At 33.0% G+C, this 16325-nt stretch overlaps 1 protein-coding gene across 4 annotated transcripts in view; it reads right to left on the bottom strand.

Moving 5' to 3' along the window:
* The window catches only part of LOC137244759 (trypsin), a 75893-nt gene that overhangs the window by 38847 nt on the left and 20721 nt on the right, over positions 1-16325 (bottom strand). The window contains exon 1 of one of the 4 annotated variants that reach the window (XM_067774230.1): positions 1416-2217. The exons of the other annotated variants lie outside the window; for them this stretch is intronic. Coding sequence (XP_067630331.1) covers positions 1416-1644 — 229 coding nt within the window. The 5' untranslated portion in view covers positions 1645-2217. Of the gene's footprint in view, positions 1-1415; positions 2218-16325 lie in introns of those variants that run through there. 4 annotated transcript variants of the gene reach the window in all.

Genomic DNA, 16325 nt, shown 5'->3' with positions numbered 1-16325 from the left:
CACAATTTCCATCTGAAAGATACTTCAGCAATCTGGCAGCCTTTATGATGTACTTATTTTAGAATTGACACAGCAAACAGCACTTACAATTCCTTCCATTAATTTGGAAACAATGCAACATGCTGCTAAAGATTAACTCGGCATTTTCATTTCTGGGGTAAAAATCCATGGAATGACTACACGTGGAGAGTTGAAGTGTTAGTAAGAAATGCTAAGGTTTGTACATGGAACAATGCAGTTTAGGACATCAATGGCCAATTTTCACCATCTTATCTTGAAGGCAAAAAAAAAATTACTAAAACGTGCCGGTCTAAATACCATTGTTGCTTTGTTGCAAAAAAATATTTAAATTAATTTGGTTGGTATGTGCACTTTTAATTGTTTGTTATAAATAACCACACTGCCCAATAATTTCTCAAGTTTTCCTTAAATCACAAAAAAAATTTTGCGTCAATAAATAAAATATATTCGAACTCTTGGCACATAAAAGGCTGTTTTCACCTAAGCTTTAAGGTCTAAAATATATTTTGTGAATATAATTTGTGTTTATGGGGCAGATTAATTTTAAAATGCACATGAGCAAAGACCCTTAGGAAGGTTATTGCTCTTACTATAATGTTTAAAATTAACACTTTTTTTTTTTGAAAAGCTTGCCTTTTTGCGAGTTTTTGGCCGATATAATAAAGTGTCCTGGAACACCCAGACCACATGCAAAGCTTAAATAATCATTATTATTTTTTTTGATTTATTTTAATAGCAACCAATCTCAAAAATATAAAATATTTGAAATAAATTTCATTTGAAATCCTTTACCCAATAATTATACTTCCTTCAAGAAAAGAATTTAAGGAACTTTAGAGATTAAAAAAAATCAGCGATAACAAAATTCCCAGTAAATATTTAGAATTGGATTTATTATTTTCTCAAAGTGGGTTAAGAAATTTCCCAAATATCTCCAACATCTTGAGTTCCGGGTAGAAGACCAGCTTTTCAAACCTAGGCGAACTCAAAAGTATGTAGCCTATTTGGGTAAAGATTGATTAATGATTTCTTGTTAGTTTGTTAGGTAAGAAAATGATGTTCTTTGTCCTTGCATTAAAACCCTAAAGAGCACAGTTTTTAAAAATCAGTTCAAACCAACCTAAATTTTATTGATTACGTGAGGATTTTCTGACTTTTTGCAAAAAACCAATGCTATGAAAACTAAGATCGTATTTCAGTACTTAAGCTCAAATGCCTAATACTATAATTGAATGTAAACATCACTATGTATTTTGCTTCCAGGAATTTTGAATTTCAGAGTTCATGTCTTTTTTTGCTCTAAAATGAAAAAGTGCGGGAGCCCGTACCAGATACACAAAACACAAAACAAAAAAAAAAAAATATATATATATATATAATCGCATTTTAAATACTTCTTGCCAACATATCCATGACGGAGCCGTCGCTATAAAAACCGCCACCGCTGCTGCTGCTACGTCTTGACAATGTATCCAATATTAGCATATCATGTTCCTGGGAAGGACTGGGATACGCTGAAGCGCTTATGCTACAGATGTAGATTATAAATTGAAAAGCAACTTCAAGTATTCGCAACCACGTATCCTTTTTGGCAGTGCGTTTTCGCCGAGTAAATTTCGACATTGTAAATTCGAATAGATTCACTTTTTCTTGTAAAACACTGCACTTTCATGCATAAATAACTAGAAAACTGTAATTTGACTGATTTTGGAAAAACACTGAACTGTTGTTATGATAAGATTGTACTAGTTTTCCTGCGTGGCGAGGACTTTCACTTTCTAGCTAACGAATAACTTAACAAAACATAGCACGAACCATTTTATGTACAACGAAAGCAAAAGTGATGAAAACGGTTTGTGTGTGGTAGCAGTAACAATAACAACGCACAAAAAACTCTCTGTAATTACACTAACACTTTCTTTTCAGCTTTGTGCAAAATTGTTGCAAATTTTCATAGCATTTTTCATTTTAATATAAAAATATTTATTATTTGTTGGCAAGCACTGCAAAGCCTTATCCTTGATGCTGTAAATTTTCATCAATATATACATGTATATTGTATATCGTGATTTTCTTGTACAATTTTTCCCAAATATTCCTTTTCGAACTTTTATCTTATTTTCACACTTTTCCACTTATTCCTCATTTTGTAACAATAATTATTATTATTTTTTTTTTTGCTTCGTTTCATTTAATAAAACACTTCACTTGCCATCACCACATTGCTTCGTTTGCGCGCTCTAACCGTTTGCTGGAAAATTCAAATCAGAACTAAACCAAAACGACCATCTTCAACGTTCATGAAGCAGTTGCTTTGCCACAAGCTGATGTGACATTTACTACGTAGTAAAGTGAAGAAGTTACCAGCTAAACCATATTGCAGAAGACAGCGAAGCAAATATAAAATTGAAATTTGAATTTAACTCAAGTAAAAGGCGCTTAGCTTTTTCTATCGCTACTTGCTTTTCACTCATTTCGCTTATTCACTAAGTAGCTTAGATGTTATAATAAAGCCTCTGAAATTTTATGTAGGTAAAAAAAGCTTTTAACCACTCTTAAAGCTCTATATATTTACCAAAAGATCAACTGTTTCACATAGTTGGCTCTTCGGAGTCAATTTGTTACTGGCTTCAAACCATGCTTTTACTTCAGCATGATAAAGTTAGTGCCTTAAGTCTTTTGTAATTTTTACTCACACGGCCGCTGGGTATGTCTGGAATAAGTAGTTATATTTAAAAATTTTTTATTGGTTTAGCTTATTTTTATTTTTATACATTTCATGAAAATGAAATGGTATATTAATTTCGTCACGAAACCGAAAATTGTAAATCCTTAAAGGAAAATAGATAGACCCACCATTAAGTATACCGAAATAATCAGGTTGAAGAGCTGAGTTTATTTAGCCATGTCCGTCTGTCCGTCTGTCTGTTTGTATGCAAATTAGTCCCTCAATTTTTGAGATATCTTGATAAAATTTGGTGAGCGGGTGTACTTGGGTGTCCGATTAGACATTTGTAGGAACCGACCGGATCGGACCACTATAGCATATATCCTCCATACAACCGATTTTTCAGAAAAAGAGGATTTTTGTAATATCTTACCCAATTTAACAGATTGAAGCTTCAAACTTCACCATATACTTTCGTATGTTGCACATATTGTTGCCTCAAAAAATTGATGAGATCGGTCGTAAATATAGTATATATCCCCCACAACCGATTGTTCAGATAAGGAACTTTTCGTAATTACTGCCCTATTTTAAGAGCCAGAGGCTTCAACTTTCAACGAATGCTTACGTATATAGCATATATTGTTGTCTGAAAAAATCATAAAGATCGGTGGTATATATAGTATATATGGTGGTATATATAGTATATATATATAGTATATATACATATATTTTCGCAAATTTTAGCCCCATTTTAACAGCTAGAAGCTCCAAATTTCACCGAATACTTGCGTATATAGCATATATTGTTGTCTGAAAAAATCATAGAGATCGGTTGTATATATAGTATATATCTCATACAACCGATTGTTCAGATAAGAAACTTTTCGCAATTTCTACCCCATTTTAACAGCTATAAGCTTCAAATTTCACCGATTGCTTACGTGTATAGTACATATTGTTGTCTGAAAAAATCATTGAGATCGGTGGTATATATAGTATATATCTCATATAACCGATTGTTCAGATAAGAAACTTTGCGCAATTTCTGCCCCGTTTTAACAGCTAGAAGCTTCAAATTTCACCAAATGCTTACGTATATAGCATATATTGTTGTCTGAAAAAATCATAGAGATCGGTCGTACATATATTATATACCCCATATAAACGGTATTTTTTTGTCCCTTTTTTACGGCTAGAAGCTTCAAAATTCAAAACATTTCATCAAATAGTTACGTTTACGTCATATATTGTTGAAATACGTGATTCGTAGTCATAGTTTTTACACGCAGACCACAAAAAACCTGAAACTTTGCATCCTCACACAAAGTATCTACCTATTTTTATACCTTTCATGAAAATGAAATGGTATATTAATTTCGTCTCGAAACCGAAAATTGTAAGTCCTTAAAGGAAAATAGATAGACCCACCATTAAGTATACCGAAATAATCAGGTTGAAGAGCTGAGTTTATTTAGCCATGTCCGTCTGTCCGTCTGTACGTCTGTCCGTCTGTCTGTTTGTATGCGAACTAGTCCCTCACTTTTTGAGATATCTTGATAAAATTTGGTGAGCGGGTGTATTTGGGTGTCCGATTAGACATTTGTCGGAACCGACCGGATCGGACCACTATAGCATATATCCTCCATACAACCGATTTTTCAGAAAAAGAGGATTTTTGTATTATCTTACCCAATTTAAAAGATTGAAGCTTCAAACTTCACCATATACTTTCGTATATTGCACATATTGTTGCCTGAAAAAATTGATGAGATCGGCCGTATATATAGTATATATCCCCCACAACCGATGGTTCAGATAACGAACTTTTCGTAATTACTGCCCTTTTTTAAGAGCTAGAGACTACAAATTTCAACGAATGCTTACGTATATAGCATATATTGTTGTCTGAAAAAATCATAGAGATCAGTTGTATATATAGTATATATCTCATACAACCGATTGTTCACATAAGAAACTTTTCGCAATTTCTACCCCATTTTAACAGCTATAAGCTTCAAATTTCACCGACTGCTTTCGTATATAGCATATATTGTTGTCTGAAAAAATCATAGAGATCGGTGGTATATATAGTATATATCTCATACAACCGATTGTTCAGATAAGAAACTTTTCGCAATTTCTACCCCATTTTAACAGCTATAAGCTTCAAATTTCACCGATTGCTTACGCATGTAGCATATATTGTTGTCTGAAAAAATCATAGAGATCGGTTGTATATATAGCATATATCTCATACAACCGATTGTTAAGATAAGAAACTTTTCGCAATTTCTACCCCATTTTAACAGCTATAAGCTTAAAATTTCACCGATTGCTTACGTATGTAGCATACATTGTTGTCTGAAAAAATCATAGAGATCGGTTGTATATATTGCATATATCTCATACAACCGATTGTTAAGATAAGAAACTTTTCGCAATTTCTACCCCATTTTAACAGCTATAAGCTTCAAATTTCACCGATTGCTTACGTATGTAGCATATATTGTTGTCTGAAAAAATCATAGAGATCGGTTGTATATATAGCATATATCTCATACAACCGATTGTTAAGATAAGAAACTTTTCGCAATTTCTACCCCATTTTAACAGTTATAAGCTTCAAATTTCACCGATTGCTTACGTATATAGCATATATTGTTGTCTGAAAAAATCACTGAGATCGGTAGTATATATAGTATATATCTCATATAACCGATTGTTCAGATAAGAAACTTTGCGCAATTTTTGCCCCGTTTTAACAGCTAGAGCTTCAAATTTCACCAAATGCTTACGTATATAGCATATATTGTTGCCTGAAAAAATTGATGAGATCGTTCAGATAAGGAACTTTTCGTAATTTCTGCCCTATTTTAAGAGCTAGAGGCTTCAAATTTAACTAATGCTTACGTATATAGCATATATTGTTGTCTGAAAAAATCATAAAGATCGGTGGTATATATAGTATATATATATATATTCGCAAATTTTAGCCCCATTTTAACAGCTAGAAGCTTCAAATTTCACCGAATACTTACGTATATAACATATATTGTTGTCTGAAAAAATCATAGATATCGGTTGTATATATAGTATATATCTCATACAACCGATTGTTCAGATAAGAAACTTTGCGCAACTTCTACCCCGTTTTAACAGCTAGAAGCTTCAAATTTCACCAAATGCTTACGTATATAGCATATATTGTTGTCTGAAAAAATCATAGAGATCGGTGGTACATATATTATATACCCCATATAAACTGTATTTTTTTGCCCCTTATTTACGGCTAGAAGCTTCAAAATTCAAAACATTTCATCAAATAGTTACGTTTACGTCATATATTGTTGAAATACGTGATTCGTAGTCATAGTTTTTACACGCAGACCACAAAAAACCTGAAACTTTGCATCCTCACACAAAGTACCTACCTATTTTTTATTTTATATTTATCTTAAAAATCGTTTAGGTATGTAGATCTGTTCACTAGATATTTCTTATCTTATACATCCGATTATTCGGAGATTACGAACGGGATAAGTTTATTCTTCAGCCCCATTCATGAAAGGTATGAAGTTTTCGGCATAGCCGAAGACAGTCCCGTTCTTACTTGTTTATTGCTACGTTACTCCTTTAATCAAGTAAAATACACGCCAATCAAATTTGTAATACTCAATTACCGTAATGTGCTGCCAAAACTCGACCGTATCAAAGAAAGTAATTCGATGGGATCACCAAGATCTTCTTAATTTTAAAACTTGTCAAAATTGAATGTTTTTAACCCTTTATTTGAAGGTAGGGCTAAGGTCACAAGATAACATGCCGTTCCGCAATAGAGCCTAAATTTTTTCAAATCGAAACTAGCTTTTATATAGCTTGCCAGCAAAATTTTTAAATTATATAAACATAAAATAAAATCTGTTGTAACCTGTTTCTAAAAGTGTGAGCTGCAGTAAGAAACATCTAAACATGTTCTCTGTTTATGTCATGCGCTCGTGGAGCTCTAGCTACTAGGAACGGCTGTGCTGCTTGACTACCAATTATTATGGCTTCAGAAAGCTTCCGGTAGGTGCCAAAACGACGGAGTTTTTTTTGCGTAAGTTCTGGTTTCTGTTAGGGTTTTTCAGTATGGTCATTGAGCAAAATTTTGGTAAGATTATGGGATCATTCAATCTATTTGGGGTCCTCGTAGACCAGCCAGCTCAACATAATGCAACCGTGAACTTCTTTAGTATATGCGAGGTCTTCAGTGACCGGCCAGTTCAACCTAGCCTTACAAAATCGATAAGTAGGGGCACAATCCAAATCTCAACATTCGCAATTATGTCACCTCTTTATTACAAATAACTTACATTAGAGTGAACCTCAGACTTTGTCCTGCCCAATAATTGGTTTGACCGCAATTTAAGAGATGAGATTCTCTTCTCCTTTTCAATCTCTATCCCACTCTCTGCTACTTTATCTTCCATTTCTGCTTCGCATTCTTATCTATTCCGCATTCCTTTTATCTCCCTACCGTTTCGCTACCCATTCCCAATCCCACTCCCATTCCCACACTCACAACCACTTACAACTTAGTTGTATTTTATAAATAAATAAAATAAATTTTTCATTTCAAAGTTAAAGAAAAAATTCCAAATACCTTTCACGACTTTTCCAAAAATAACCTTTTAACCACTAAGACCCAAAGATATTAAACTTTTGCATCGTTTTGGCGCTGGTGTCACTTTTAAATAACTCACGTTGGAAGCAACAAAAAAAAACTAAAATTTTGATTTTATATCATGATTAAATATTTACAATACTAACTTTTCAAACAAGTATAAAATTATATATAACGGAGAAGAAAATAGCAAGATACGTATGTATTTTAAGAATTTCATAAACCTTCAGGAACTCATTGACATGACCAGCAAAACGTAAGTTTTTCAATTCCTTTTTCATAACTTTGGCTTTACCGTTGCCATGTCTTCGGATTGAGAACAAAGCAATGAATATTTAAAATATTTAAAGTCAGCTGTTGACGAAAAGTAAGCTTCAAAATGACGAAAAAGGTCAGTTAAAAAAATCGTCAAATAACTCCCAACAAAGAGGCTTAAAGAAGTCACAATCTGCTTTATTCAAAGCTTACCCATAGCTTTATTAGTTCAATAACCCCTTATTAAATCATTTTTTTACTTATTCTTATTATCATTTACTTTGAACAAGCACTTTAATCTTATAATTAATTTTGCTTCTAATATTCAAATTTGTCATCACATGGCCTTTACAGTTGTTAGTGTAGTTAGCAAAACTAAAGCGCGTTTTGTTGTTTTGTATCTCGATTCGCAAAAGTTTTGACACAAAATTTTAGAAATCACTCATTATAATTCGAAATAAAATCAGCTAATTTAAAAAAAGTTCAAAAGAAATTAATTTCTCCAATAACTCGAATAAGGTGCAGCTCGATTTCCTTAAATATAAATTGGTGAAGTAAATATGACATCTTCACGCTTTGATTAAAATGAAAATTTTTCTTTTGAACCGTTTTTGCTCACCCCTCAGTCAATTAATCATGCTGTAAAATATTTCTTGTTCTAAAAATTTAAACAAATATTTTCTCTTCGTGTTTAACATGCTAAAGAATATTTACCAACATAAAACTGAGCGAGCTTAGACTCAGCTGAATAAGAACTATCTCTAAATAAGCATATTGTTTTATTAAAAACCTACCCATTACAGGCAAACCTATCCATACCATATGAAAAGGCGGGTAATAGGGATCAGGTTTAAGTCTTAGATGGCTGTCGGAGACCATCCGGATTGCACAGTTTATGTTTTTTCTCTCTCTGTTTCAGAAGTTATACCAATGTCACTTCCTTACAAAAAGCTTTTGAACCAATTTAACAGTTTTGCACGTTATGTTTCATCGCGTTTCAAATTACGCTTTATATTATCAGCCTGTAAGAATCTGTTTAAAGAATAACTTACAAGCTATGAAATTAAGTGAAGAAAATGCTTTTGGAAAAGGTTCTTACGTTCGGTTGATGTACTTCCTTCCAACCGCTTTCAAATGCAGCACCCTCGACAATTCATGCCCGATTAGCTACAGGGTACGCTTGCTATACACACAAGCTAGCTTGTTGAGCTATATATGAAATGCATGACGGGCTTGGGAATCTCTTTTTCAAACTCTAATACGTTTTGAAGTTCTGCGGCATTTTAGCATACAAATTCTTAGGCAGATCTCTTCAAACGAACAGACATTGATGAAAGCACTCGTTCAATTGACCCTACTTTGAAGAAAAATAGGCATGATTGCAAATACTCGTGAAGGTCAATGTGGAAACATCTAGCAAACTAATATTTTCAATTTAGCTAAAGCTTGCTCAGTGGTTGCACCCGAAACTAATAATTTTGAGCCTTTTGAGAAAAGCTTTATCGGCTTCTTACGGGTATAACCGTAAAGATATTGTTTTATTTTCAGCTTGTTACCGATAGGAAGCAATTACCAGCGAGCTTGTTATCGGTTTGTTGCCGCTGAATCATAAGCTTCTATTGGTTATTTACAGGATTGTTATAAATGGGCTACGGACGTTTCATCTATTTCATATTGAAGATTTAGGGGTTATTGTTTCATAAAAAAACGATAAGATAATGGATTAATTTTAGATAAAAAATCGAGAAAAAATTAATAGCAATCACATCTATAACCTTTCGATAGTAAATCAACAAATTTTCAATAAAAAAATCGGATAAGAAATGAATAACTTTTCGCTATCAAATCGCCAATCTTTCTACAACGAATCGCTAATTTTTCGAAACCAAATCGAAAACCTTTTGATAGCAAATCGATAGCTTTTCGATTAAAAATCGTTAAATATTTGATAGCAAATCGACAGATTTTCGATACAAATCGTTGACTTTTTGATAGAAAATCGATAGCAAATCGATAAATTGTAGTTGCCTTGCTTGAATCTACTGTCCCATCACGATAAAATCACTGTAGTGAGTACACTTGCGCTACAATTCTATATTCCCCCATACCGCGAGAAAAGATGTTGACACGTCAAAAACCACTTTTGTGTGACTAACGAGTGTAACTAGTGCTGGGAGTTTCATCCACATTTTCCAACTATCCGGATAAACCGAATGTTCAAATATGCGGATTGTTGTGCAAAAAATCTGGCTAAATAAACGGAAAAACCGGAATTTCGTTTATCCGAGAATATCAATATCCGGATACACGTATATAAAGAAGCGTCTATAGAAAGTAGTAAGTTCGCGGTCATAAATATGTGTAATCCTAAATAATAATGACAGTGACACCAGGGAGGGCTGCGAATTTTACCTCTGCGCGTTCTAAGAACAAATAACCCACAATCTTAGTGCTAGAAACTGATGACAAGATCGCAAAATATTTCTCAATCCTTGGAAACTCACCAAAAGATATCTTGTCACTTCAAAAGCTTCTTGCAGTAAGTCACAAACGCAATTGTTTATAGGCGGAAAATGAGACCGGGGCTGGGTTTTTTATAAAATATTTTTCGCTACGAGCCTTTTTGTATTCACTGTTGATTGGAATAATAAATACTGCCAGTATCTAAGTAGTAATAAATAAACAAATATGGTACATCAGTTTGTCTTTTACTAAATATCCGAAAATACCGTTATTAACAGTATCTTCATAAATCCAGATGTCTGCCCCGAACTCAAACCTCCGCTAACGCTAAAACTCCGTGGCAAAAAATTCTATAATAGTGTCAATTGCGCAGAAAGGTATGTATTATTTAGAACCATATGGTCATAAGGAATAACCGCCTAAGTCCTATGTAAAACTATACAAGTTAGGCTGTTATTACATGACACCATATGTTATTACCATAACACATACTTTTCTGCATCCTCATACTATTTTAGACATTTTTGGCGATGAAATTTTGCGATAGAGAATGTTGGAATTCGGGTGCTGGATAGTTTCACAAACGAATAATAACCGGTTATCCATGCTTCACGGATTGATTTTACACGTGTCAACTCTGCTATGGAATCGTAAAATACGATCATGGATCGAAAACTATTTTTACTCAAGCGATAAAAATTAGGCTACCCAACAATTTAAAAAAAAAAAAACAATAATATATTATGGATCTACTGAGTACGCATTGTCCCTAGTTCAGGTATTTCATTAATCCGAGACACCATTTCGGAGCTATTGTGATTTTCAAAACTACATTAGATGACGGATCGTATGTTACGATTCAGCCCCTGGATGGATATTCGAATAAGCGGATATTCCCAGCCCTAAATGGAGCCAATCTACTTAGTTGTACATAATATTTGACAATCTGAAAATGTTACTTGTACTGTTGTCAGTGTTGTTGTTACATTCAACTTCAAGTAATCACAGCAGGAAAAATAATACAAATATATAAAAAAATGCATACATTAACAACTTTATTCCGTTAAATTAAAATAAACACAAAAATTAGAGGAGACCAAATTGAGTTGACAATTTCTGCGCCAACGGCAATTATTTGTTGCAATGAAAGCGACGCTGCTGCTGCTGCTCCTGCATGAATTTGCTACAATTTGCTGCAGCTACTTCCACATTTGCTTTATTTGGACAAAAACAACAACCGATTTATTGCTAGAAACGTATATATTGGTAGTACGCAACGACAGCAACAATCACTATTCATATGTGTGTGTAGTTGTCGCTGCACTGTCGCGGTATACCATATGATTATTTCAGATTAAATTTAATGGCTTTTATAACGCTGGTTTTCCTTGACAGACTCGTTTGTTTGGGCTGCATTTTACATTTGTTTAGCATTATTTCTCTCACAATTGTTGCATGGCATTGAACTTGCAACTGTTTTTGTTTACTTTGTTTGCTAATATTTTCAAATTTTTTATTTGTTTCATTTTCATCATCATTCATAAATCCCTGTTGATAGAGGTGTCATACATATTTAATACGTTTGGAAAAATGCCTTCGAAAATTGCTTCTGGCAAACAGTTAACCAGGATGCGAGACAACAAAAGTCTTTTTGTTTACTTTTCAAAATTGGATGCATTAGTGATTAATAATGCAGTAAAATATGCAAAAATTTTAATACGCGTGCATTAAATGAAATAATATTAAATACTTAACTAACAAGTAAGGAGGTCTATGTTCGGGTGAAAGCGAACATTACATACCCAGCTGTACACTTGAAATGCTGTTGTTGTTTGTTTTATGTGCGTAATAGTGTTACAAGTCTGCGCAATAATACATTAGTGTGACCGTTATTTTTTTTTTTCGTATTTTCACTTTGCAAACCCCTCAGATTTCTTCCAAATTAGAAAAAAAAATTATATATAAAAAATTTTAGATCGTTTGCTTAATTATTACGCGTGCCTTGAGCCCATAAAGTTTGTTAAAAATGTTATTTTTTCACTACGGCTCGCTTTAATTGTTCTTAACTTCAGTAATATTTATTTTATAGAAAAACTTTATTCACAAATATTTTAGGGACATACCTGATGAACAATGTTGCTCTGTATTAGTTTTCTTTAACATTAATATGTAATCCAGAAAAAGCCAAATTAAAAAATAACAGCGGAATTTTCACATATCTTCGCATTCTTTGCCTGATGGTTATTTATTTTATTAAATGGTGTAATTATAAAAATTTTTGTAATTAAATCTCCTTCGTGCTCAAAGAAGATTGTTTTTGATAGTTTTTGACGAGTTGCAATATATATTGTTTTTGCTCCTCGTCTTTCGTGAGCATTGAGTTGTAGTCTTGCATCAATTTCACCGCTCGTTCAGCTGTATCGTTTACTACGTGAAGCCATTAACAATTTCAAGAGCAGTTTTGAAATTACTCTCCGCAGGCCATAAACTTGGATAATTTTCCAAAACTGCTGCATTGATTTTGAAGCGAAGAAAAAAATTGTTTGTCTCAGAAGAAATGAACTGATCTATTCCGCCTTCAATAACACGCATAACATTTAAATTTTGAATTGAGGCGCATTTTACATCTTCATCTAAAGTCTCACGACTCAATGCATTCACCATCTCTTTTTTTGACTCAATAGAAATACTGTTATCAAAAAATGCTAAAGCCACACATTCAGGAATGAAGTACCATAAGTGGTTTTTAAATTTGTGTAATGCAACTTGAGATATATCAGCATCAATTTTTTTTAAAAGAATCCAGTTTTTTCAAATCTTTTTATGGTGCTTGTGCAGCAGAAGAGACAGAGAACCACACCTGAACATATATTGAAACAATAAAAGTACATATATTACGTAAAGCTTTCCTATCTTTAACTGCCAAATCAAATTCACGTCGAAATAAAAATAATTTTAAGCAGTATATAGCTTTTGCCATCCCTCTCGCGTGGTGGTCGGCCCCAGGGGCACGAAAAGCTGCATCGCGAATAGGTGAATTCTCGCCAAGAAATATTAGTGTTAGCTTAAGAAACTCTCTGTAATCATCTCTTGGCTATTTAGTTTTGATCGCATCGTTCTCAAATTCAATTCTTTTATCTTTTTCTACTGTTAAATATTTTTTGACATCATTATCTTCCAGACTGATAATTATTTTCGTTAATATTTCCCCATGTGTTTTTAAACTGCTCAAATATTTTTACATTTGGGCTTTCGGTTTTGCTCATCTTAACATCAAAGGCAATTTTTAATACGACTTCCAAAATGTGGTGACGGCAAGGTAGCCAAAGAAGCTGCTTTTGAAGACTGTGTACAATAGTCGTACAGGTTCCATTAAAACCGTACCGTATCTACGGCAGTTGTGTCGAATACCAAGGCTTTTATATGATCTAGAAGTGCCAAGTGCGTTCTTGTTGAAACGTGCTTTTAATTTTGGACTGTTCTGCTCGTATTTTTTCCCTTGCATTATGTATAGACGTTTTATTTATAATATAGTTTTGTACTTCAAGACCGACTGATTCTACCACAGATATAATTAAATGCACGGCGTTTGGATCACTGACCTTGCAAGCATCTAAAGCGGCTGCAAGTTTTGGAGTCATTATATTTTTAAATCCTCTCATTTTTTTGGCTGGCGTTGGCATTACAGCTTCTGCTCCGGAGACCTGTTAAAAAGGAAATAATTTGTCCTCTGGATTTTTAATAAGGTCAAGGCAGTTGCACTTGCTATATCAAATAAGTCATCTAACATCGACGTCCACGCGCCTTTACTTTCTCTTTGCGTTTCTGATTTAATTTTAGAATTTTTATTCACTTTCCTCCATGTATTATATAAATCTTCAAGTTTTGTTATGTAGTGTTGCTTGGTTCTAGTGGGGATTCAAGCTTTATCCCAAAAACTGTTCACTGCTTCCACCACTAATTCAGCACTCTCACGTAGATTTAATTTTACTGCTAGTAAATCTAAAAATAATACCTTCATAACTTCTTTGTTAGAAGGTAGTTTACACCAACTAAAGGAAGTAGAAAAATAGCCTAACAAATGAATTTTTTCACGCAAAATTCTTGATGACATGTTTAATTACTTTAAATGCACCGCAATAAATGAAATGTATTCGTCGTTAAGTAACAACAACAATAGTATTCTGCTCTGCTACTCAGTAAGAACTCACGGTAAACTGTTGCACTAATTATGTGTTGCAAATTGTAAGCAGAGATTTATTAATAGAAAAAGAATACTAAACACACAAACTCGGTTTCAATGCACGTATAATTTCGACTGTAAAAAATTATTACAATACATATTTTAATTCACTTACAGACATTCCAAAGCCAATACAACTAAGTTAAATATTCTATGTTGTTACCAAGTGATAAATAAGCAAAGTAGTTTTATAACACAAATAATTATATGAAAATATGTTCGTATGCAAAGAAAGCGAAGATATGTGAAAATTCCGCTGTTATTTTTTAATTTGGCCTTTTCTGGATTAAATATTAATGTTAAAGAAAACTAATACAGAGCAACATTGTTCATCAGATATGTCCCTAGAATATTTGTGAATAAAGTTTTTCTATAAAATAAATATTACTGAAGTTAAGAATAATTAAAGCGAGCCATAGTGAGAAAAATAGCACTTTTAGCAAACTTTGTGGGCTCAAGGCACGCCCGATATTCATGCAAACGATCTAAAAATTTGTATGTATAGTTTTTTTCTAATTTGGAATAAACCTAAGGGGTTTGCCAAGTGAAAATATGAAAAAAAATTGTCCATATAACCTGCGGTCACAATAATAATACATATACTTATGGTTCTATTCTGAACTAATTTTTCTTCGAGTTATGGCTCAAACATAGAAAATGTCTTAGTCATAAAAAGGGCGGTGCCACGCCCAGTTTTTTAAATTTGAAGTTTTTCCTATCTATTGTTATAAGTCCACTTGGGAAATGAAATACCATTGATATAAAGCTCTTATTTTATTCGTCCAAAACCCTTTTAAAAATCTTTTATATAAAAGTGGGCGTGGTCCTTAACCGATTTCGTTAATTTTTCTTTAGAGTATTCCTTATAGTAAAGGCAACCTCTCTGCCGAAATCTGTTACGATAGGTTTAACGATTTTTGATTTATGATTAACAACATTTGTAAAATTGATCTTATCACAAGTGGGCCCATTTTAAAATTTTTTTTCAAATTTTTATCAGGAGTCTCAATATCAAACCACACGTAAAATTTTAACACTATTGGTATATTATTTACTAAATTATCATGTTTTTTGTGTTTTCCAAAATGTTATAGATATAAAGAGTGGGCGTGGTTATCATCCGATTTCGCTCATTTTTAATACCAATCTTTCTGGGTCCAGATAAGCTCGTGTACCCAGTTTGATGAAAATATCTCAATATTTAATCAAGTTATCGTGTTAACGGACATAACTCAATCAAATTTTTTTCGATCCTGATGATTTTGATATATGGAAATCTATATCTATATCAATTCCTTTATACCTGTACAACCAACCGTTATCCAATCAAAGTTATAATACCCTGTGTACAAGTACAGCTGGGTATAAAAATATACTTAAAGTAATGTATCAGAAAAATATTTTTCAAATTTTCTTTTTTCGCGTTTAATTATGTTAGGTCACTTAGGCGACCTTGCCCCATCGTTGATCATAAATATGTCAAAATCAGTTTTAATTTGTGAATGAACGTTCGCAGCTAGCAATTGATATTGAGAGAGTTAAGAGTATTTGAAGTGGCACTCGCAAGTTTGGAAAAACATCTTCCCCATTCGATATTATAAAGGTAAGTAATTCTAATGGAGTTTTAGGTTCAATTTTTTTCTACCTTAATATTTTGCAGTCACATATTTCGATAAAAAGTTCTGTTCCATCAACATCTGTATTATAAAATTCACATAAGCTCTTACAATTTCTTTGTAAGTCGTTATTATCCTTGTTCAACAAATTTCCAACGTTTAAGAGAAATCCAAATTTAAAATTAAGGTCATTTAGTCGTGTAAATTTTGTACGTAGTTCTTGTTGGAGACGATCGAGAAAACTTGACATAAAGAGAGAAATTTCACATTCTGCTTAAAGACAAACATCTCTACCCGATTCTCCTAGCATTTTGCGGTACCTTCTTACAGTTTTTACTATATCAGTATACCATTTTTCACCAAGAGACTTCGCTTTATCTACTGCTTCTTCAC

This window comes from Eurosta solidaginis, chromosome 3 (assembly GCF_040869045.1).
Source record: "Eurosta solidaginis isolate ZX-2024a chromosome 3, ASM4086904v1, whole genome shotgun sequence".
Classification (NCBI taxonomy): domain Eukaryota; kingdom Metazoa; phylum Arthropoda; class Insecta; order Diptera; family Tephritidae; genus Eurosta; species Eurosta solidaginis.
The sequence above is the reverse complement of the archived record's forward strand: the minus strand, read 5'-3'. Positions and strand labels throughout refer to the sequence as shown.